Source organism: Pelodiscus sinensis, chromosome 9 (assembly GCF_049634645.1).
Source record: "Pelodiscus sinensis isolate JC-2024 chromosome 9, ASM4963464v1, whole genome shotgun sequence".
In the NCBI taxonomy this organism is placed as follows: domain Eukaryota; kingdom Metazoa; phylum Chordata; order Testudines; family Trionychidae; genus Pelodiscus; species Pelodiscus sinensis.
Window position 1 is genome coordinate 64,947,151 of NC_134719.1, and position 21,739 is coordinate 64,968,889.

Sequence of the window (21,739 nt, forward strand, 5' to 3'; positions counted from 1 at the left end):
GCGACCCCGCAGCGAGCTCTGCCAGGGGACGGCGTGGCTGGCTGCTTGGCAGCTCGCCGTGGGGGGCTTGACAGGGAGGGCGCCTGGGCTCCGGCCCGGGGAAGAGGTTTAAAGCACGAATTGCAGCGGAGGGGCTTGGGGTGGGGAGGGAGGGAGGGCAGGGCCGACCTGACTCCCAGGCGTGGGCCTGTAGCCCAGAACGGCCTCCTTCCCCCGCCGCCTCTCGGAAGCACGTCGGAGCGGCCGGCTGGGTCCGAGGCCCGGCCAGCCCAGCGTCCTGCCTGCGGTGGTGGCCCGTTGCCAGGGCCCCGGCGGGGGCGCGCGTTTTCCCTGCGCGGCGCTGCTGTCTGCTCGTTTTGACGGCGTCTCTTCGGAGGGCGGGAGCGCCTTGAGGTGCGAGTGGGGGGCAGCTGTGTGGGGCACGCTGCCCCACGTTCCAAGCCGTGCCCCCCGAGCTGCCGTGGGGGAGGAGCCCGGGGTGGCCCTGAGGCATGCTAGGGGAGCGGGCAGCGTGAGGCCAAGTCCCGCCCTCCCGCCCTAGGCCAGGGCCGCAGCCGGACTCGCGGTGCTCTGCCTTTGCCACCTCTGCATGGATTCGGCGTATTTTTAGCTCGGCTAATCTGGGCCGTCAGCAGCAAGAGGGGGAGGCGCTGGCCTGGGTCGGGGTGTCCTTGTTTGGACACGGCTGATTTAAGGGGTTGGAACCGTCCTGCGTGCGCGGGCAGCCGTTCCCGGGGGGAGGTGTACTACGCTGCGCAGGGAGCGCCGAGCAGAGCGCTGCGTGGCCCAGGCTGCCGCGGCTCCCCTGGGCGTGGCGACGCGGGGGTACGCGCCAGGGTCCCAGCTCGGCATGCGGTGGGGGGGCGGAAGCCGTTTCCCTCCTTTGCGGCGTGCTGAGGCCTGGAGCCGGGAGATTTCGTGGCGCCGGGGGGGAGCTGCCTTGGGACAAGGAGGCTGTGATGGGAAAGCCGCAGGCGCTGGCGGGGACACGAGGCAGGGGCGGTGCTGAAGCTCCCTTGGAGTCAGGAAGTGTCAGTGTCCCGGCGCCTGTGTACTGGCCTGGCCACGGGCTGCGTCTGTGCCACACAGGGCAGCGCGCGGTCCCACCAGCGTCAGTGGCACGTGGGCTTCGTTCTCACGCTGCAAAGAGCAGCAGCCATCTACCCGCCCCGCCCCGCCCTCAGTGCTGGGGGGGCGCCTGGGAGTGGGTGGGGCAGGTGCAGGAGCTGGGCACCTGTGTGCACAATCCCCAGCAGCAAACTCAAGCACCAGGCTCCGTCCTGCTGGGAGCAGCGGCTCCCGTCCGGCTCCCATCTGCCCTCTCCTGGGGAGCTGCCTGGAGGCACCTTTCTGTTCACTGCCCGGGGGCAAAGCAAAGGGCTCCGGGGACAGGCCAGCTCCTGGGCTGCTCCCTGCGTCCGGGGGGCTCGCCCGGGACGCAGCAGGGACATCAGTGCGTCTGGGTGGGGGGCAGCTCGTGGCTGCCTGGGGCTAGAAGGCAGCTGACCGCCTGGGCTCAGGCTTGGCAGTGTGAGGCCGACTGGAGGGATGCCAAGCCGGAGCTCCCTCTGCGAGGCCGGCACGGGCCTTCTGCCGGCGAAGCGTGCCGCAGAGGGACGTTCCCACCAGAGCAGCAGCGGCCTGGGAGCGCCTGGAAGCGGGTGGCGTGCGTCCTAGCGCGCTAGCTGACACTTGCTGAGCTTGTGGTTTGCAGGGGGCTGCTAGCTCGGTCCGTGGGAGAGGGCTGGGATGGTACAGCATGGCCGGGGTGTATTTCTGTGCTGTGCAACGCCCTTCACGCCAAGGAGTCTCACAACAGGCCCCCGAATGCACAGCCCAGTAGCCATAGCGCCCCAGCGACTCTGTCACTGAAATGCACCTACTTCTGGGGAGGGGTGAATCAAATGCCCAGCAGCACAGCACCTTAGAACAAGTGTCCAACCCCAGGGCCAGCGAGAGGATTCAACACAGAGGGGGCACCCCAATGAAAGAGAATCGGAGACATTGCGGCGGGTGCGGAGCACCAAGTTAATTGGGGTTGGCGGGAGCGGGCGAGGGTAGCACGGGAGCAGGGTGCGTCTGTGCAGGGGCTGGTGCTGGACAGGAGCTGAAAGCTAAAGCGTCTGGGGCAAATGCATCGGAAGGAGGCTGTGGCAGGAGCGGGGCGCTGCGGTACTAACGGACGCGTGTCCGGCGTGCGGCGTGGCTGCCCTCGGAGGCCAGGGCGGCCTTAGGCTGTGGCTGGATCCGGGTTCTGGTCCCGCTGGCGCTGGTGGCTGGGACGGCTCGCCTGGAGGCGCGGGGACTGCCCGGAGAGAATGCTGCTGTGCAGGGCTTGGCCGGACTGCCAGAGAGAGCAACCCCGGGGACTCCAGGGCCGAGGGCCGGGGGACTGAGTTACTGGGGAGGAACCCGCCGGGTGGGTCTCGGCTGCACCGGCGAGTGGAGACGTTAGCGGCCAACCCGTGCGGCAGGCTGGACGTGAGCAGGGAGAGGGCGTGTTGGGAAAAGCCGGGAGATGAGGGGTGTGGGACGCAGCCGAATGGGGGGAAGGTTCCTAACGGAGGGAGGGCCCGGTCGGCCACTGAGCGATCCAGGGCGGGGGGTGGAGGCCGGTAGCGCGGTTCCTGTAACACTGCAGCCGCGGAGGCTTTCCCGTAGGCCAGCGTGTCCTGCCCATGGCGGGGGCCTTGGCCTGACTGGGCATGGAAGAGCCTTTTCCTCGGCTTGCTGAAAGGAGAAGGGGAGGCTGAGCTATCCTGAAGCACTGGAGGGTGGGCCAAGGATGCCCTGGCCTGGCTCCGTAGCTCATCCTGGAGGCTCTGGCCCATGGGCGGGCACTAGGGGCTTGTTGCTTTGCGTGGGGAAGGGCTGTGGGTTGGCGCCGCGGTGGGGGGAGGGTCTGTGGGTCGGCGCTGCGGTGGGGGAGGGTCTGTGGGTTGGTGCCGGGCTGGGGCGGTGGGGGAGGGTCTGTGGGTTGGTGCCAGGCCGGGGTGGTGGGGGAGGGGCTGTGGGTCGGCGCAGGGCCAGGGTGGTAGGGGGCTGCTGCTGGCAGGGTCTCTGTCCCAGCCAGCGTGCGGGCCCAGCGCTCTGCATGACCAGCCTGGGGGCTGGGGGCTGGCGGCTGCCCTGGCGTTTGCTTGCCCACCTGCCCGGGCAGAGACCTGGCAGCCGCTGGCGACTCTGTGCAAGGCCAGGGAGGGCCGGGCCGGGGTGGGGGCTGCCCAGGGTGGGCGGGAAGGGAGGTGAATGTACCCTGAAGTGTGGCGGGCTGGTAGGAGCGGCGCCCGGGGGGGGCGGGCTGGTAGGAGCGGCGCCCGGGGGGGCTGCGGGCTGGTAGGAGCGGCGCCCGGGGGGGGCTGCGGGCTGGTAGGAGCGGTGCTGGGGGGAGCGGCGGGCTGGTAGGAGCGGTGCTGGGGGGAGCGGCGGGCTGGTAGGAGCGGCGCCCGGGGGGGGCGGGCTGGTAGGAGCGGTGCCCGGGGGGGGCGGGCTGCCATCTAGCGCAGACTCGCCGTCTCTGAGCCCAGCCAAGAGCAGAGCTGTGTCTGCTGACACTCCAGCCTGGGTGGGGCCCCATGGTCCTGCCTTGGGTCTGAGAGGTGGGGCAGCCCCTGCCGGCTTTTCCTGGCTCCTCCTTGGGAGGTGTCCTGGGCCCTCGCCCTCTCCTGGCAGGGATCCGCCCTCCGCGGAGGAGAGGGAGCAGGGACTGGCTGAGCAGAGATTCCAGGGCAGCCAAGAATCTGGACAAAGGCCTGATTCATTGAGCCGGGAGAAGCCGTTCCTCCGAAGTGCGGGCAGGGTAGAGCAGCCTTGGGGAACATGCTTCTGGCTGGGATGGACGGGGCTTGGCAGTGGGGCTGGGGAAGGTGGGAACATGTCCGTGATCACAACGGGGGCTTGGAGCCTGAGACTTTCTGCCCCAGCTCTCTCTGACAGCGGCAAGTTGCTCCCTTGCTCTGTGCCTCAGTTTCCCCATTGGTAAAAGAGGGGTAATCCCTCCCTTACAGAGGAGCTGGGACTGTGCACGTTGTTGAGCTGCCCTTGCTTGTGGCTTGGCGGGGACAGATACCCCGGCAAAGGCTTATTGTGTTGTAACACATGACGGGGGGTTGGTCTTTGGATGACTTTCCCTCTTTCACCTCCAGGCTAGTTATTGTGGGGCTCCGGGGGCTCCCCAGTTTGGAACAGAGCAGCTGCTGCATGAGGTGATGTGCCCAAGGCCTGCCCTCTCCGCTGTGTCGGGGAAGCCTCCTGCCCGTCAGGCCCCTGTCTCTGATCCAGCGCCGGCCCTGGTTAACTTCCCAGGGTGGGGTCTGGCCAGCGCTGATGGCCCCCCTGCTCTGAGGACGGTGGTGCCGTCCGGGAGACCAGCAGAGTTGCTGAAGGTTAGTCCCTAGGCTCCAGCCTTCCCCCCCGCCTGGCTGCAGCGCGTGACGTCCCGGGGTGTGGCCGGTGCAGGGAGCAAGACGCTGCCCCGCGTTGCCAGTCGGTGGGTTTCCGCGATCGCTCCTCTTGGGCAGGTGTGGGCGCGCCGGGTTCCTGCAGCGCTCTCCTGGGCAGCTCTGTGCTCGGGGGAAGGAGCGTGGCGTGCGCGCCTGCTGCCCAGTGCCCAATGAAAACCACATGCTGGTGTTCTCAGGGGCTCCGTTTCCTCTCTGGAGGGAGCGCTGAGCTTCTGTGCAGGCAGCTGGCAGAGCGGGCCGGACTCTGGAATGGAACATGACCTCATCGCCGCATCCCGCGCTGGAGAGCTGGCTGCAGAAATCCCTTTCCTGGGGCGCAATTCGGGTTTCTAGAATCCTTTCTCCAGGTGCTTAGACGCTGGGGGTTGGTTCTGAGCCTTAGAGCCCCCGACACACAGAAACTGCCCCTGAACGGAGCTGGGACCTGGCGGAGACCTCGGGTCCCCTGGCTGATTTGCACCCCCTTGCTCGGGCGGTTTGGCGTGCGTTTCGGGTGGGTAGCAGGCACCTGGGGCGAGGCTGGCCCAAGGCCTCAGCCCTGCGTAAGGCGCGTGCAGCTCCAGTACTGTACTGACCACTTCCCGGGGGCGCCTGCCAGAGTCTTGCAGGGACCCGGAGCGCTGCGTCCACTGTTCTGTGGGTCGCTCCCTGCAGGCCGATGAGGCTGCCCCGACACTGGGATCCCATGGCAGGGAGGCCGGGAGGTGGAAAGGAGCCAAAGGCCGGGGCCGAGCGTTGGGGAGCTCTGGGCTGGCGCACGGAGCAGAGCCCTGCTAATTGCACTAATGATGGTGCAAATTAGTAACACGACTGGTGTGAGAACACACACGCTGCTGGAGCCAGGCTGGCGCGTCTCGGAGAGCCCTGGGGGCGCACGCTCTGCCCTGGCAGGCGGGTTGAATTATTTATGTCATTGCTGGGCTGCTGCTGAGCACGGAGTGTGACTGGGCGCAGCGCGGGGTAAGGTGAGCGCCCGCGGCAGCGTGTCTCTGCTCTTTGCCAGTGGGCGGGGGGCGAGGTCCCGCTGGATGCTCAGTCCATGCAGGTGGAAGGCAGAGGGGCCTGTGGCCCAGGGTGTATCTGGTGGCAGCGTCTCCCCTGCAATGTGGGTTGCAGCCCCGGGCTGGCGCGGGCTGTTAAGAGCTTTGGGATTGTCCTCCCCGCCCCCTCTGATGGGGCCGTTGCTGTTGGTCTGGTTCCAGCCTCCCCCGTGACCTGGCCAAGACGATCCGTAGTCGAATGCATGTCGTAGGAGCCAGGGCCCGGCTGCTTGCTGAGCGGGCTCTGAGCTGGTGATCCCACGTGTGACGGGTCAAGCTCACAAGTGGCGAGGGTGCAGGGCCAGGCGTCTGTCGACTCCTTGCACGGGGACAGGCGCACAGGAGGCGGAAGGAGGTCTAGGTTGACTGTGCGGATCCACAGGGCCCTGCCCTGCAATGGAAGTCCCATACAAAGAACTGTGTTGCGGGAAGGGGATTTGAGGATTCAGCGGGAAGTACTTGAGTCAGGAAATATCAAATTTCATGTTCCTCTGTAACCTTAACTCTGCCCCATGGGAAGGTGACATGGCGCAGGGTTTAACTGACACACGGCCTGCTATTTCTCCAGCCTAATGCCTTGCTGTTTCTCTGCTGTAATAATCTGCTTCATGCCTTATTAATTCCCTCATTTCTAATGGTAGAGCAGTCTCTGGTGCTGTTTTGCATGTGTCACACTTCAGGAGGAGCCAGGGGCTTCGCAGGCTGAGTGCCTCGGCCTGGAATCTGCAGGAGGGAGGCAGAATGGAGCCCGTGAACCATGGCACAACAGCAAAGGGATCCAAGCAGACGACATGGTAGACTAACACCATCCTTTCTGGGGCACAGCCTGTAGAGGAGGCGCTGGTGGCAGCAGTGGGATGTGGAGTCCTTGTGGTGGGTGGGTGGTTGTCTCACGGCACTCCCAATCCTTGACTAACGGGGGCTGCCACTGTCCCCACAGAGGACTGGCTGGATCTGGGAACCCATTTGCCCGAGACTGGATGAAACCTCAGCACCTTGCTTGTTCCCAGGAGGGCCAGGGAGAGTGGGCCGGGGTCTGGGCTCTGTAGCCTGGAAGGGGGCCGCGACTGTGTATTTGTAGAGCAGATACGGACACATGGCCGATAACCAGGGCGCTTGTTTTCTCTCTGTGCGGAGACTGAACACAAATGGGACCTCCGTGCCCCGGAAGTGGGGTTGGGTCTCTCCAAGCTGTTTCCTCTGCCGCGTGTAAACAATGCGGGCGGGGGGACCTGGCCTTGCTAATCCACTGGCAGGCAGCCTGGCCAAGCGGCAGCTTGTTTGCGCTCCCTTGGGCAGCGCGGGGCCATTGTTCAGAGCAGGATCGCTGGCAAACATCTGCCGCGGGGAATCTGAGGTCAGCCAGGGCTGCCTGCCCCGGGGCCCAGCTGGGCGCCTGGAGGGGAGCTCTGGTCTCCAGTGGCGGGGGCTGGGCCGGACGGAGTGCTCTACCCCATCACCTTGAGGGGAGCGGTCTCGGGGTGCCCCCTTGGCCTTGGGGGAGGATGTTTTCGCTCCCCGGCGCCCTGTTAATGGGACGTGAGGGCCTGCTGGAGTCTCCGCCCCACCTGAAAAGCTCGGGAGAGGCCCACGTGCGAGGGAGGCAGTTCCTTCAAGGGGCGAGTGGGGGGGCTCCCGAGACCTACTCCATGCCCAGCTCTTCTCAGCCCCAGCCGCAGCCCCACGCCTGGTCCCAGCCCTGCCTCCAGCTTTGGCCCTGGCCCTGGCTCTGTTCCTGGCCCCAAACCCACCCCTCGCTGTGTCCCCTGCCCAGGCTCCCTTACTCCAGCCGCATGCCCTGCCCCCAGGAGACCCTTTCCTGGGAAGCGACCTGGGAAAGTCTGGGGCCCGCTGTTCTAGCTGCTGGGCCCAATGCCCACTGGCGGCCTTCCCGCCCCTTCTCTCCTCCCCCCCCCCCCCCCCCCACATAACTGGAATCAACATTTCTCCCTGTCCTGGGATCTGCCTTCATCCCCAGAGAAACCCTCCCGCAGCTCGTTCGGAGCCTGGGCGGCCTGTAACAAAGGGGTTATTGAATTGTTCCCTCGCGTCGCCTGCATGGGAGGCAGCTGTCCCGGAGCCGCGGCAGAACAACATGGGAACAGAACACGTTTGAGGTTCCGCCCCCTGCCTCGAAGCCAGTGAAAAGAACCAGCCCGAAAAGCCCGTAATGCCACTTGGCGTGGAACGCGCCTCCGTCCTGCGGCTTCATTTGCCTTTTAAATATTTCATTTGGCTTTGGCAGCTGTTGTGTGCACTTGCCTTGCGTGTTCCCCTCTTCCAGCTGGGCGGCGGGGCCGGCGGGGCGCCACAATGGCGATTTAGCGGCCGTGCAGAACAAAGAGCCCGGCCCGGCGAGGAGCTGGGAAAGAGGTGGGAGGCCGTGGGACGAATCGACTTGGCTTGCGCAGAGCAGATAAGGGAAGCAACGTGAACGCAGGCGGCCCAGCGGGGCTGGGGGAACAGAAAGGGCTTTCATAGAGCTATCTTGGGCGGAAGGGGGGGTTCAGAAACGGTGGCGAGAGGGGGCTGCTTTGGCTTCCTCTGCGATACCCAGGCCCCACAGATGCCTGAGCGGGGGAAGAGGAAGGGTTTGTCCACACGCTGGTAGCTGATAACACCCCTGCGTGGTACCCGGCGGGAGCGTTGTGTCTGTGTCCGCGCTGTGGGAACTGGGTTAAGCGAGCCCCGGAGAACGGCACGTGGCGCCCCCGGAGAGCGCCGACAGGGGGTTTGAAGAGGCCAATGAGACACCAGGCAAAAGGAAGCGAGGCCCAGCCTGTGTGTCTGGTGAATGGAGCCTGATTCCCGGTGTCTGGCCGGCTAGCGCGTCTGGGCCTGGCTCTGTGTGGGCGGCGCCGTAGCTGCTGGCGTGCCGGGGGAAAGCCGGGGCAGGTATGGAGCACGGTGCAGCAAGAGTCATTACGGGCGGCTGTTCACCGGCTGGCGTCCCAAGGTTCAGGCCTCTTCCCCGCCCGCCCCATCTGCGTGGAGCTGCAGGGACGCCAGCGGGGAGCTCGGACGTGTCTGAGGCTGGGGGGGACCTGGGCACCGGCTGCCCCGTTGCAGGGTCTCTGGGGCCTCGGCACACTGCTAGTCAGGCCCCCGCGCCTGCCCCGGGCCTTCCTGCGGGCTCAGCTCCTGCCGCCCTCCCTCTGGCAGCGGGGCCTCCGGCCCGCAACACGGCTGCTCACTGGCAGGGTTGGGCCGGTCACCGCGCTGCTGTGGGCTTCCCACTGGGCCAGACTCCAGCTCCTGGCGGCTGCCCTGGCTCTCGCGAGGCGCTGGCTCTGCTGGGCCTGCCAAAGGGGGCTTGCCCTCGGGTGCGACATGCTGGCCCGGGGAGCAAATATGTAATCGGGGCCCTTTGGTCTAGCCCCCGGCTTCTCAGGCTGCACTGCCATGTGACCCCGCGACAGCCCCTGCCCGTGGGGGGGGACAGAGCCAAAGCCCGAGTCTCGCCGCCCTGGGGGGCTTCAGCCCCACGCGTCGCACCCCGGCCCCCCTCTCAAAGGGATGGCGACCTGCTTTGGGGGCCTGGCCCGCCCGACCCGGGGCTGAGCCCGCAGCGGGGCCGGTCAGGCCGGAGAGTGGCTGTCGGAGGATGGCTGGGTTTGGACCAGCGGCTGATGCAGGCTGGGTGCTTCTCTGGGAGGTGGGGTCCAGCCTGGGCTGTCCAGGAGGCCAGAGGAGATCACAGACGCTTGTTCTAGCTTGGGATCCATGAATCCCTGTGTGTGGGGGGGGGGGGTGGCACAGCCGGGATGCCGATGAACCAGCAAGCGGAGCCCCGTTTCCGCCTGGGCCAGGGTGCCCGGGAGCTGGACTCAGGCTCTTGAACACGGGGCCTGGCCGCAGGCGCACTGAATGCAGAGCTCACCTGAGCTCTCGGCTCCCCGCCCTGAGCCCAGGGCCCTGCTGCGGCTAGTGAGAGCGTGGAGCCGGCAAAGCGGGGATGCGTGTGCGTGCACGCACGGGGGGGTAGGTTGCAGTGTTGAATTGTTCCAGGCACTGCACAGGGCGACCTAGCCAAAGCCCAGCAAGGGCGGGGTTGCTGCCGGTTCTGCGCTCAGACGGTCCTTGCGGCGTGCTCAGGAAGGGGCTGGAGAGCGCGGATCTGTGGGGGGAGCACAGCCCGAGACTCGGCCGCCAAGCTAATGCATCTGGGCCAGTCAAACCCGCCCGTTGGGCAGGGAGGAGGCGGGAGCCGCACAGCCAGAGGGCTGGCCAGGACCTTGCCGCGGGACGGCCGTGCACTAGCAAATGGGCCGTATGATTTCCAGGCTGAACAGACTTTCCCAGTCCCTGGCCACGTCCGGCTCTGAGCTCCCTCCCTGGGCTCGCGAGAGACGGAAAGAGCCAGACGGTAGCTTGGCGCAGAGGAGACTGACAGGCGGAGGTGGGCCCAGGCTACAACTGGCAGCCGAGGACCTCGGGGGTGGAAAGAGCAGCAGCAACTAACAGGGAATGTCCCTGCTATTCCGCCTGGACTCTCCTGCCAGTGAGATTGTGAAATGGCTGGAACAGGCACCAGGGGATCCCCCCCCCTCGCAGCCGGGCCAGCTGTTTCGAAAGAGCCCGGCTCCCTGCGAGTGACTGGAGGCAGGCCAGGCCTTCGGCAGAGCTCGGCCCCGCAGCACGGGCCCTGCTGGGGGCGCCCGATTCAACGCTGCCTGCTGAGCTCTCCCGAAAATCTGGCACTGGTGGCGCATCGGGGTCCCCCGCCTCCTGCACCCCCGGAATGGCACGAACAGACTCCCCCAGCCGGTAGCACAGGGAGTTTATTGCCTCTCCAGGACACAGCCCAGCACAGATGGAATCTGGTTCCAGGGCAGGACTAGGATGCCTCAGCCCCCCCTTGAGGTGGGGGAGCCTGGGCCCCTAAATTCCAGCCTGTTGCTTAGGCTATTTCCTCCATGATACCAGCCAGAAACTAAAACCCTCTCCCAGCCCTGCCCCCAGCCCGGTGCTGGTCTCTGTCCCTCCCTTTGTCTCTCTCTGGGACGCTGAGCCTGGGTGTCTGGGTGAATCCACATTTGGGAGAGTCAGTGAGAATCTCCCCTCCCAGCGCAGGGGCCCTGGGTCACAGAGCAGACAGCCCCCCCCTGCGCCACACACACCTCACCGCTCAGGGGGACCCCGGTCACAGAGCAGACAGCCCCCCCACTGCGCCACACACACACCTCACCGCGCAGGGGGACCCCGGTCACAGAGCAGACAGCCCCCCCACTGCGCCACGCGCACACACCTCATCGCGCAGGGGGACCCCGGTCACAGAGCAGACAGCCCCCCCACTGCCCCACACACACCTCACCGCGCAGGGGGACCCCGGTCACAGAGCAGACAGCCCCCCCACTGCCCCACACACACCTCACCGCTCAGGGGGACCCCGGTCACAGAGCAGACAGCCCCCGCCCATGCCACACACACACCTCACCGCTCAGGGGGACCCCGGTCACAGAGCAGACAGCCCCCCCACTGCGCCACACACACCTCACCGCGCAGGGGGACCCCGGTCACAGAGCAGACAGCCCCCCCACTGCCCCACACACACCTCACCGCGCAGGGGGACCCCGGTCACAGAGCAGACAGCCCCCCCACTGCCCCACACACACCTCACCGCTCAGGGGGACCCCGGTCACAGAGCAGACAGCCCCCCCCACTGCCCCACACACACCTCACCGCTCAGGGGGACCCCGGTCACAGAGCAGACAGCCCCCGCCCATGCCACACACACACCTCACCGCGCAGGGGGACCCCGGTCACAGAGAAGACAGCCCCCCCACTGCCCCACACACACCTCACCGCTCAGGGGGACCCCGGTCACAGAGCAGACAGCCCCCCCACTGCCCCACACACACCTCACCGCGCAGGGGGACCCCGGTCACAGAGCAGACAGCCCCCCCTGTGCCACACACACCTCACCGCTCAGGGGGACCCCGGTCACAGAGCAGACAGCCCCCCATTACGGCACAGGAGGTTCCTAGGAGGCTGCCTTCCCGGAGACCCCTCAAAATCTGCCGCCAGTGGGACCAAGCCCCGAGCCTGTGCATGAGACCCTGCAGGCTGGGGGGCAGGGCCGAGGGCCCACCCCGACCTGTGGGGCAGGAGGAGCTGCCGTCAGTCCTCTCTCTGGCAGCACCCTTGGGTCCTCCCCCTCCAGACGACTCGCAGGGCTTTGGTCGCGGTGTCTGCCAGGGTCTCGCCAGGGAGCACGTCCCCGCCGTGGGCTGGTGGAGGAAAGGGGCCTGTTCCCACCTCAGGGGCTAGGCGCCGGTCTGGCTGGGGATTCGGCGCCACGCCGCAATGCGCCAGGAGTCAGCCATCGGCAGGGCGCTGCTCCCTTCGCGGACGCAGCCTGGGGCAGGGGCTGAGAGGTGAGGCGACTCCATGTCTTGAGTGTCGGTGGCTGCCCTGGATCATGCTGCTTTTCCAAGTGTCTTGGCCCCAGGCAGCTGCACGCAGCCCCCGGCAGAGCTTTGGTCTGGGGGCCGTAAAGCACCACTTGCACTTGCCGGATACAGCTCCGCTGGGCTCACGTGGCTCCTCCGCTTTCCCTCACGGGGCCTTTCTGCGCTTTAGGCGAGTCAGACAGCGAATACCCCCGCGGCCGCTCTCCCTGATAGGCCGGACTGCCCTCTAGGGCATTATCCGGGAGGCTCTTGCACTGCCCACGAGGGGAACGTTGGTTCATGTTTGCAGAGACCAGCAGTGGCCACAAAATGCAGACCCTGTCCCCCCCGCCCCTCCCCGGCCCTGGGCACCAGGCTGGCCCCTCGCCAGCCCCACGGGCTCACCCTGCTCTCTTGTCTCCCGCAGCCGAGAAAGTGACGTCCTTGGGCAAGGACTGGCACAAGTTCTGCCTGAAGTGCGAGCGCTGCAACAAGACCCTGACCCCGGGGGGCCATGCTGAGGTAAGAGCAGGGCGGGGCCGTGGCCGCGGCACGCGGGGCCTCTCCGGGCTGTTGCAGACAGAGGGACGAGCAAAAGGCCTGGCCCAGAGGCTCTCGGGAAACACGGGCGCCCGTTGCGTTCCCATCGCCGCTCCGAAGGGCGCCAGCAGGCTGCTTTCGCCAGGCAGTCGCCGGTCCTGCCGCGGGGGGAGGGAAGGAACGGGAGCTGGCCGCACGGCCAGGCCCCAGCCGGCGTTGGGAGGGTGCCCTGGGCACGCCCAAGACGAGCAGCGCCGCCTGCGAGCTCAGCGGGTTCAGACGCAGCCTTGCCAAGCGCCCACCCCGGAGGGAGGCGGCAGCAGAGAGGAAGCTGCGCCTGCAGCACCCCTGCCCGGTTCGAGGGACCCGTGAGCGGGAGCCGGGGGCTGGCGAGGCAGGCCCATGCAGCTAGGACCGGATGAGAAAATGCGAATTCCTTTCCCACTGTAAATATTTGGAGAAACCTCAGCAGCCAAATTTCCGGCAGCACCAGCCAGGATGGTCTTGTCTGACTCACGTGGGCTCCGCTCGCCCGGCAGCCGGGGGAGGGATGGACGAGGGTTGTGAGGGCAGTCGGCGGATGAAGTCTGGAGAGAGGCCCCCGGGGGCCCACCAGTGGGGAGGCTGGCCAGAGGGCCGAGGGGCGCAGACGTGCCGCGTTGCGGATTCCCCCTCTGGGACCGTCAGCCCCCTGGGAGCCCCATGCAGGGCAGCTGCAGAGATGGGCCTCCCGGAAGGCTGGCTGCTTCTGTCCCGCCGCCTTTTGGCATCTCCCGTTCCGAACACGGGGCTGGGCGTCCGATCAGAGGGGCTCCGGCGTGAGGCTGCTGGGAGAGCAGCAAGCGCCCTGGCGAAGGAGGAGAACCAGTTCGGTGGGAACCTCCCAGCTCCATTGTTTCCTGCTTCCTGGTCTCGATCTCGGCCCGTCTGCGCTGGGACGCGGGCCGGTCGGCTGGCGCGGGTGCTGTAACCGTGACCGATCTGGTCTCCTTCGGCCTGACCCTGGAGATAGAGGGCGAGGAGGAGGCGCCCGCCGGGCACTGTCCTGGGGCTTAGGAGGGGAGCGCGCTCGACCTGACGCTACGAAGCGGAGCCGCTTCCGTCTGGCGCTGCTCCCCGAACAGCAAAGCCAAAGGGGACGGGATTCAGTTTTCCTTCTGAAATTGCCCCAAAGCAGGCAAGTCAGAGAAGAAAGGTTGCCATGGTAACGCTGGCTGCACCACGCTCACTTCCTGTGCATCTCGGGCGTGGACTCGGCAGCGCTCGCTCTGCGCCGCGGGTGAAGCCGTGAGCTGGGCCGTGGGAACCCTGGAGGTCGTCTCACCTTCGGGGCTGGGTTCTCCATTGGAAGCCAGGGCCAAACTCCCATTGGCTGCAGTGGGAGCAGGACAGGGCCTCTGGGAGCGTCTCCGAACCCAGTGCCGGCACAGGTGGCCCAGGGAGCTGGCCGGACGCCTACTCTGCTCTCTGATTCGCTCGTGCACAGCGCACTGAAACACCGGCCTCTGCAGCAGCCTGTTCCCAGCCAGCCCCCGGGCATGAGCCCGGCCAGTCCTCTGACTCCTGCAGCCCTTTTACCGTGTGCTGTGCGGTTTCGGTTGGCAGGGAGGGTCAGGAGCAACGCTCCCTTTAATCTTTCCCAGCCATGTGCGGAATAATTGTGTGTGCACCGAGGCATGTGTGAATGTGCACCACCCGAAGAAACACAGCCTAGAAGTGGGCACTCTGCTCATCAGGGGGCTCCAGGTAGGAGGGACTAGGCTGAGCGCTGCCACTGGGAGCTGTCGCCCGCTGCTTGGCTCCCGTGCCCAGCCAGCCGTCCTACTTGGCCCTGGCACCTGAGCAGCACAGAGAAGTCTCTGGAGGTGGGGACGGTGCTGGTCGTGCTCGGCCTTGCTGCTCCAGGGCCGGGGCTGGTTGCAGCTCTTGAGCCTTTCCTCTCCCTTTCTCCCCGCCCGCGAGCCCCTGGCCGTGGCTAGCCATCCCGCTGCCGTCTCGGGGGCTTGGCTCCTGCCCTGCACGTCTGAGAGCCCAGGCCAGGGAGCTGGTCTGTGGTTACTGCTCCCCTCTCGACTCCAGCATCTGCAGCGTGGCGGTGGCGGCAGGCCGAGTGAGCGCAGTGGTGCGTGGCTCTGTGCCAAGCTGCTCCTCGGGGGCTGGCAGCCAGATTTCTGAGCCTGTTTTGCGTTGAGGCTGCGGGCGCGCAGGGCCCTCTCCCGGCTCGGAGCTGAGCTGCGGCCGCTCTGGTCTCTGCCGTGCTGCTGCAGTGTCCCCAAGGGGCGCCTCTGGGAGGCCGGTGTGCGCGGGCGGCTGGGAGCACAGCGGGCCGTGGCCGTGGCCCAGGTGTCCTCCAGTGCTGCCGCGCAAGCCGGCCCCCGGGGACAGGGAAGGAGGTGGCTCTAGCTGCTTCCAGGGACGGCAGACGCCTCCTTGCCCCGGGCCCGCCCGGAGGGGAGCGAGGGCAGAGGCTGTGCCGCTTGGCTCGGGCAGCTCGGTCTCTCTCCTCCAGGGCCAGGGAGAGCTCTGTGCTTGGACTTGCGCAGGCCCCTCGCCTCCATGGTGTCTGGCTCTGAGCCGCAAGTGCCCTGCCGGGATTTCCCTGGGTGCTGAGAACCCGGCCGGGGGCTCCTTGCTCTGGCAGGGCTGGGCAGGAGCAGGCTCAGCCCTGCTTCTAGAACTCCCCGGCCCGGGCCAAGCTGCCCGGAGCCCAGGCGGGCAGCCCTGCCAGGATGGCCACGTGCCCAGCGTCTGGGGGGAGCAGGAGGCTCCAGCGTCTGGGGGGAGCAGGAGGCTCCAGCGTCTGGGGAGAGCAGGAGGCTCCAGCGTCTGGGGGGAGCAGGAGGCTCCAGCGTCTGGGGGGAGCAGGAGGCTCCAGCGTCTGGGGAGAGCAGGAGGCTCCAGCGTCTGGGGGGAGCAGGAGGCTTCTGTTGGCGACTCCCCAGAGGCCTGGGCTTTGGGTCTCGTCTGCAGGGGCAGCGCGTTCTGGCCCCTGGGGCCACATTCACCAAGCGGAGCCGGAGCCCCGTGGCCAGCTGGCTGGATGTGGGCGGGGGGGCGGGGGTTGCTCCGCCTCGCCCAGCTCAGCCGCCAGAGCCCACAAACACTTTCTCTTTTCTTTGACTCCGTTCCCACCAGCTGGTGGGAAAGTGCAGCCGGGAGCTGGACTAGCGTTATCTCCGGCCCGCTGGCTGCCCGGCCCGTCCCCCCAGGCTGCACACATGGCCCCGGCCTCGTGATAAGGGCATGACAGAAGGGGAAAAACTCTCCCTCCGTATCTCTCTGTCACTGCTTTTCCTCCCAGCGCACAGCCCATCTGATAGGGAGAGCAGATAACGCCGTAGCCGTTGGTCCCAGAGCCTGTGCCTGGCCAGTGCGAGCGGAGTGCAGCGGGAGGGAGCACAGCAGGGCCCATGTGTGCTGTGCAGCGGGGCGTCAGGCGGGATCTCGAACGCGGGCTGGCCGCTTGCTCCAGTCCTTCCCCCGCACGTGCCGCGGGGTTGCCGAAAAGCCCGTTAGAGACGATGTAGAGACTTTCTGTTTTCGGTGGGCGGGCCCCGCTGCGCCTGGGTGCGCGATGAATTCTCAGGGTAGCAGCCTCTGGGACTTCGGAGCTCGTGGGAGGGGATTTGCTCCAGCGCGTTTCAAACAGGACTGGTTTAAAACCAGCGTTGAGTTCCCAGCCGACACGTGTCTTGGCTTTCGGCGGGTCTGGTCAAAGAAACGTCTTTGGAAAACGACCCGCGGGCTGGCTAACCTGCCCAGGCGGCGCTGGGGTGATCAGACGTCAGCCCAGACGCATGCAGCTGCGTGACAGGCGTCCCGGCTCCCTGGCTGCAAACAGGGTGACCGGATTCGACACAGAGCGGGAGCGGCGGATACTCCACTTGCGGATAATCCTCCCAATTGGTCAGGCCTCTCGCTAGGGCGTGAGGAGGCTTGTCCCAGGCACCACCGGCTGAAAACGCAACCATGGTTGTGCACACAAGCTCGCCGCTCGAGTCCGAGGCGCTGACGGCCCCCTGCGATCGGAGCGGCGCGGGAGCTGGCCGGTCACACCGCTAAAAGGCCCAGTCTCGCCAGGGTGATGCGGTTTGGCCCCACGGCCCCCGGGGAGCCGACAAGCAAGGGCAGTCCAAGCCGCAGGGGAAAGCCGGCCCCGGGGGTCAGAGTGCAGCCTTCAGAGCCTTGTGCGCAGAGGGGCCGGCGGGCTCTGGCGCCCCCCTCTGTCCGTTGGCGGGTCTGAGATAATTGAGCTCCAGACGGAAAGGGGACTGACGGCGCGTCGGGACCCCCCATCCTGCACCCCGTCTCCAGCGAGATGGGACTCCGCCAGCCGGTAGAACGGGGGTTAGTGCTGCTCCAGGACACAGCGCAGCACAGACGGGACGGGGGCATAAGGAGCCCGGGGCTGGCAGCTCTAGGCCCCTTGGGGTGGGGGCCCCAGGCCTCTGAACCCCCAGGACTCGGCTTAGTCTCTTCTCTTCAGGTTTCCCAGCCAAAAACTGCCCCGCTCCCAGGCCCTGCCCCAGCCAGGTGTCTCCGCCTCCCCCTTTGTGTCTCCCCCCGGGAGGAGCCTTGTCGTCTGCCCAGTCTGGGCCAGTGCACGTGTGGGTCAGTCCGTGGGGATCACACGCCCAGCGCAGGGGGCCCGGATCACAGAGCAGATGCCCCCGACGGCACAGTGCCCCCCACTAGTCACTGCCACAGCCGCCCGGGGCGCTGCGCTGTCGGGTGCACGTGGCGGTGGCGCTCGGGCCGGGGTCTCCGGACTGCCCGGAGCCGGCGCCAGGGCCCAGGTCCCTTTGATTCAGTGAGTGCTTCGGGGCAGGTCTGCGGCTTGCCGGGGGTGGGCTGGGCTGAGCCGTCGGCTCCGTGGGCGGCCAGGCCCTCTCCCACGCGGCAGCCACCCGCACCTCCAGCTCTGGCTGCTGGCGCGTTGGTCCCCGGGGCCTTGGCCGGGATGGTGCCCGTCGCGTGCGCGGCTGATCCGCCGGCCCAGGGCTGTACAAGGTCTCCACAGTCTCTCGGCTGCGCCCCGGTGGGAGGGCAATGCCTGCCAAGGGGTCCCGGGGGGTTCAGCAGCTGCGGCGCCTCCCACGGTGGCGCCTCGGAGGAGGCGTGGGTTGATCTCTGCTTTCCCTGCATTTCTGCTGGGCGGCAGGGCACGGCTACTGTCCCCAGGGCCCAGGTGGGAAACTGAGGCACAAAGAGCCCAGCCCCAGCTCGCGCAGGGAGCGTGGGGCGGGGCGTGATTCGAACGGCAGGCGAGGGCTGCGATGCCCAGGCCGTTGGAAGGGAAAGCGGAGGCTGCCGGCGGGACTCGAGAGGTGGCGATGGGGGGCAGCCCTGGAGGTTGGAGCGGAGGCTGTCCCAAAGGGGGAGCATGCAGGACCTCCCCTCCCCAGCATGCTCTGCCTCCGTCTGGGCACGGTTTGGCTGGCGTGTTCGACGGGACTCCCTCCCTGCCGTCCGCACACTCTCTTCCGGGGCTGGCGTCCGAGGTGCAGGGCAGGCACCGGCCAGCCCCGTCCTCACGCCCCTGCTCCCCTCTCCCGCAGCACGACGGGAAGCCCTTCTGCCACAAGCCGTGCTACGCCACGCTGTTCGGCCCCAAAGGTACGTCTGCCGCGCCGGCCGCCTGCCGGGGGACGGAGCCCGGAACGGCAGATGCCGCCCGTCGGCCGAGCTGGGGGCGGGTTCCTGCAGGGGGTCCAGAGAGCGCCGGGCCAGCGCCAGACCCCGCGGCGCCTGGCTCCGGATCGGAGTGGGACCGCGCGTCCCAGGGCTGGGTGGGAGAGGGTGATGGGGAGGCGTCGTGGCAGCTTCCCTGCAGGCCCCGCCAGGGCTGCTTGCTTGGGCAGCGTCTCCTCCCAGGTGTGCGTGTGGCTGGCGCCAGCCCGGGCCGGGAGAGGAGCCCAGCAGCCGTCAGTGGGGTGCTGCTGATGTGCCCTGTCCCACGGCGAGAGCGCATGGCAGGGTGTGCCCCTGGGCCACCGGGAGGGGCAGAGCTGGGCGTGTGAGCTGTGGGTGCAGGCTGGGCAGAGGTGGCTGGGTGAAGCTGGGCGCACAGGCTGGGCGGAGCTGGGCAGAGCTGGGCGTGCAGGTTGGGGTGCAGGCTGGGCGCACAGGTTGGGGTGCAGGCTGGGCAGAGGTGGCTGGGCAGAGCTGGGGGTGCAGGTTGGGGTGCAGGCTAGGCAGGGCTGGGTGTTCAGGCTGGGCGGAGCTGAGGGTGCAGGTTGGGATGCAGGCTGGGCAGGGCTGGGTGTTCAGGCTGGGCGGAGCTGGGGGTGCAGGTTGGGGTGCAGGCTAGGCAGGGCTGGGTGTTCAGGCTGGGCGGAGCTGAGGGTGCAGGTTGGGATGCAGGCTGGGCAGGGCTGGGTGTTCAGGCTGGGCGGAGCTGGGGGTGCAGGTTGGGGTGCAGGCTGGGCAGGGCTGGGTGTTCAGGCTGGGCGGAGCTGGGGGTGCAGGCTGGGCAGGGCTGGGCAGAGCTGGGGGTGCAGGTTGGGGTGCAGGCTGGGCAGGGCTGGGTGCGCAGGCTGGGCAGGGCTGGGTGTTCAGGCTGGGCGGAGCTGGGGGTGCAGGCTGGGCAGGGCTGGGCAGAGCTGGGGGTGCAGGTTGGGGTGCAGGCTGGGCAGGGCTGGGTGCGCAGGCTGGGCAGGGCTGGGTGCGCAGGCTGGGTAGGGCTGGGTGTGCAGGTTGGGGTGCAGGCTGGATAGAGCTGGGTGTGCAGGCTGGGCAGGGCTGGGGGTGCAGGTTGGGGTGCAGGCTGGGCAGGGCTGGGCGCGCAGGCTGGGTAGAGCTGGGTGTGCAGGTTGGGGTGCAGGCTGGGCAGGGCTGGGGGTGCAGGTTGGGTAGAGCTGGGTGTGCAGGCTGGGCAGGGCTGGGGGTGCAGGTTGGGATGCAGGCTGGGCAGGGCTGGGTGCGCAGGCTGGGCGGAGCTGGGGGTGCAGGTTGGGGTGCAGGCTGGGCAGGGCTGGGCAGAGTTGGGGGTGCAGGCTGGGGGTGCAGGCTGGGCAGGGCTGGGGGTGCAGGCTGGGCAGAGCTGGGGGTGCAGGTTGGGGTGCAGGCTGGGCAGAGCTGGGGGTGCAGGTCGGGGTGCAGGCTGGGCAGGGCTGGGCGCGCAGGCTGGGCGGAGCTGGGGGTGCAGGTTGGGGTGCAGGCTGGGCAGGGCTGGGCGGAGCTGGGGGTGCAGGCTGGGCGGAGCTGGGGGTGCAGGCTGGGCGGAGCTGGGGGTGCAGGTTGGGGTGCAGGCTGGGTGGAGCTGGGGGTGCAGGTTGGGGTGCAGGCTGGGCAGAGCTGGGGGTGCAGGCTGGGCAGAGCTGGGGGTGCAGGTTGGGGTGCAGGCTGGGCAGAGCTGGGGGTGCAGGCTGGGCAGAGCTGGGCGTGCACACTGGCCAGCACCCGCCAGGGACTCTCAGATCCAGCCTCACGCGCCTGATCCGTCGCAGGGGTGAACATCGGCGGGGCCGGCTCCTATATCTACGAGAAGCCTCCGGTTGAAGAGCAGGCGGCTCCGGGGCCCGTCGAGCACGTGCCGAAGGCGGAGGAGAAGAAGGTCGGCGGCCCGCCCAAGGGGCCCAGCAGAGGTGAGCGCCGAAGGGGAGGGCCGGGCCGGGCGTGGGCCTACGCATGGGTCCCCTCACTGCACCGGGCCAGGGACTTGCTGGCGCTCTCTGTGTGGCCCGCGCCGATGGCAGTGAGCACCAGGGGGCGCCCGTGGCACACGGTCCCGCAGGCCCGCGGGTCAGGAGCTGCTGCAGTGGCGCCCTGGTGGGGCCTGGCAGAGGCTCGGCCCGGGCCCCGGGGGTGTCACTGTGCGGGGCTGGCCCAGGGGGATGTGGGGCGGGCTGGCGGCTGAGTAGCTGTGCTAATGGGAGCACAGCCCGGGTGGGGTCCCGGGGCGTGTCTGGCTCAGCCCAGCTGCCTGAACGTCCCCTGTGGGAGCTGCCCTCCGAGCGCACTCGCCCTCTGCGCCTGAGGGGCCCCTCCTGTGTGGGGCCTGCCCTCGGCCTTGCCTGCGTCTCCCCAGCATCCCGGCCTGGGCCTGGGCCGGCTGCAGCCCCGATAGCCGAGGGCGTCCCCCCGGGCGCACGTTCCCTCAGCCTGCAGCACTGAACAGCAGTGGCCACGGCTCGCCCGGCTGCCGCCTTCCTGGCTTGGCGGGGGCTGCAGGGGGCTGTGTGGGGCAGGCCCGAGGCTGCGGGGGCAGATCTCCACGTGAAAGGTGGCAGGGAAGCGGCTCCGTGCTGGCGGGTGAGGCGGGAGCCGCGTGAACGGGAGACGCCCTCCTGCCGGTGGAGCACTGGCTACCCCAGGGCATAGGGCGGGGGCAGGGCGGCTCCCGTCTCAGCCGAGTGACGTCCTTACGCCCGTGTCGGTCGATAGCGAGGACCTGGCCTGGATCCCTGGCCTTAGCCTGTTGATTGTGCAGCGAACAAAAGCCCCCTCCGAGGTGACAGCTGGCTGACGAGGAGCGGGAACCCCTGAATTCAGCCGGGGACCCCGGGGTGGTGCAGGGCCCACGGGGCTGATTTCTCTAGGGTGCTAAAGCAGCTCCTCTCCCTTCCAGCCTCCAGTGTCACCACCTTCACCGGGGAGCCCAACATGTGCCCACGCTGCGGCAAGAGAGTCTACTTCGGTAAGGCCGGTGCCACAGGGCCCTGTGTGGGCTGGGGGCGGTTCTCCGGGGCGCGAGGTGCTGCCCATGTACATGGGAAGCCAAGGGTCCTGTCCCACTGCACTTAGACTCCGTGTCCACGGCTGACGAGACATGACGAGCCCTGTTGTACTGCTGGGAAGCAGGGGCCCAGAGAGGTTATGTGACATGCCCAAGGCCGCATGGGGCGTCTGTGACACTGCCGGCAGTAGAACCTGGGTCACTGGCCTGAGGTGTGGGAACCCTTCGTCTGCGGGAGGTTTGAGCTGCGGAGATGTGCAGGAGGAGCTATCGGGAGGGTAGGCGGGGGGGTCTAAATCTGGTTTTAATTCCCGGTTTGAGCTGCCGACTCCCTCCCGCGACATGGAAACCACCGTCAGGCATGGCCTAAGCGGCTCTCTGCCGGGTTCCCTGGGGCGCCCACAGCCCGCTGGCGCTCGGAGGGCCAAGAGTGCCCAGGGAGAGGCGGGCTGGCCCTCTGGGCCCCACCCAGACAGGGCGAGGGGCTGGAGTCTGGCGGCCGTGGCCGTGGGCTAGGAGCTCCGACTTGCCCTGTGGCCGGGAAGGGGCAGGCCGCAGGCGAAGGCCCCCCAGCGTGGCTCCTGGGGCAGCGGTGCGGTTACCCACGATCCCTTGGGCCGCCCCGGC

The 21,739-nt window shown here is 68.0% G+C and overlaps 1 protein-coding gene across 2 annotated transcripts in view; it reads left to right on the forward strand.

Moving 5' to 3' along the window:
• The window catches only part of CRIP2 (cysteine rich protein 2), a 34,153-nt gene that overhangs the window by 8,970 nt on the left and 3,444 nt on the right, over nt 1-21,739 (forward strand). The window contains exons 2-5 of one of the 2 annotated variants that reach the window (XM_075937079.1): nt 12,323-12,417; nt 17,994-18,051; nt 19,884-20,021; nt 21,005-21,073. In XM_075937079.1, the coding sequence (XP_075793194.1) occupies nt 12,323-12,417; nt 17,994-18,051; nt 19,884-20,021; nt 21,005-21,073 (360 nt within the window). The remainder of the gene's footprint in view (nt 1-12,322; nt 12,418-17,993; nt 18,052-19,883; nt 20,022-21,004; nt 21,074-21,739) is intronic. The other variant, XM_075937080.1, reaches the window with a different exon arrangement.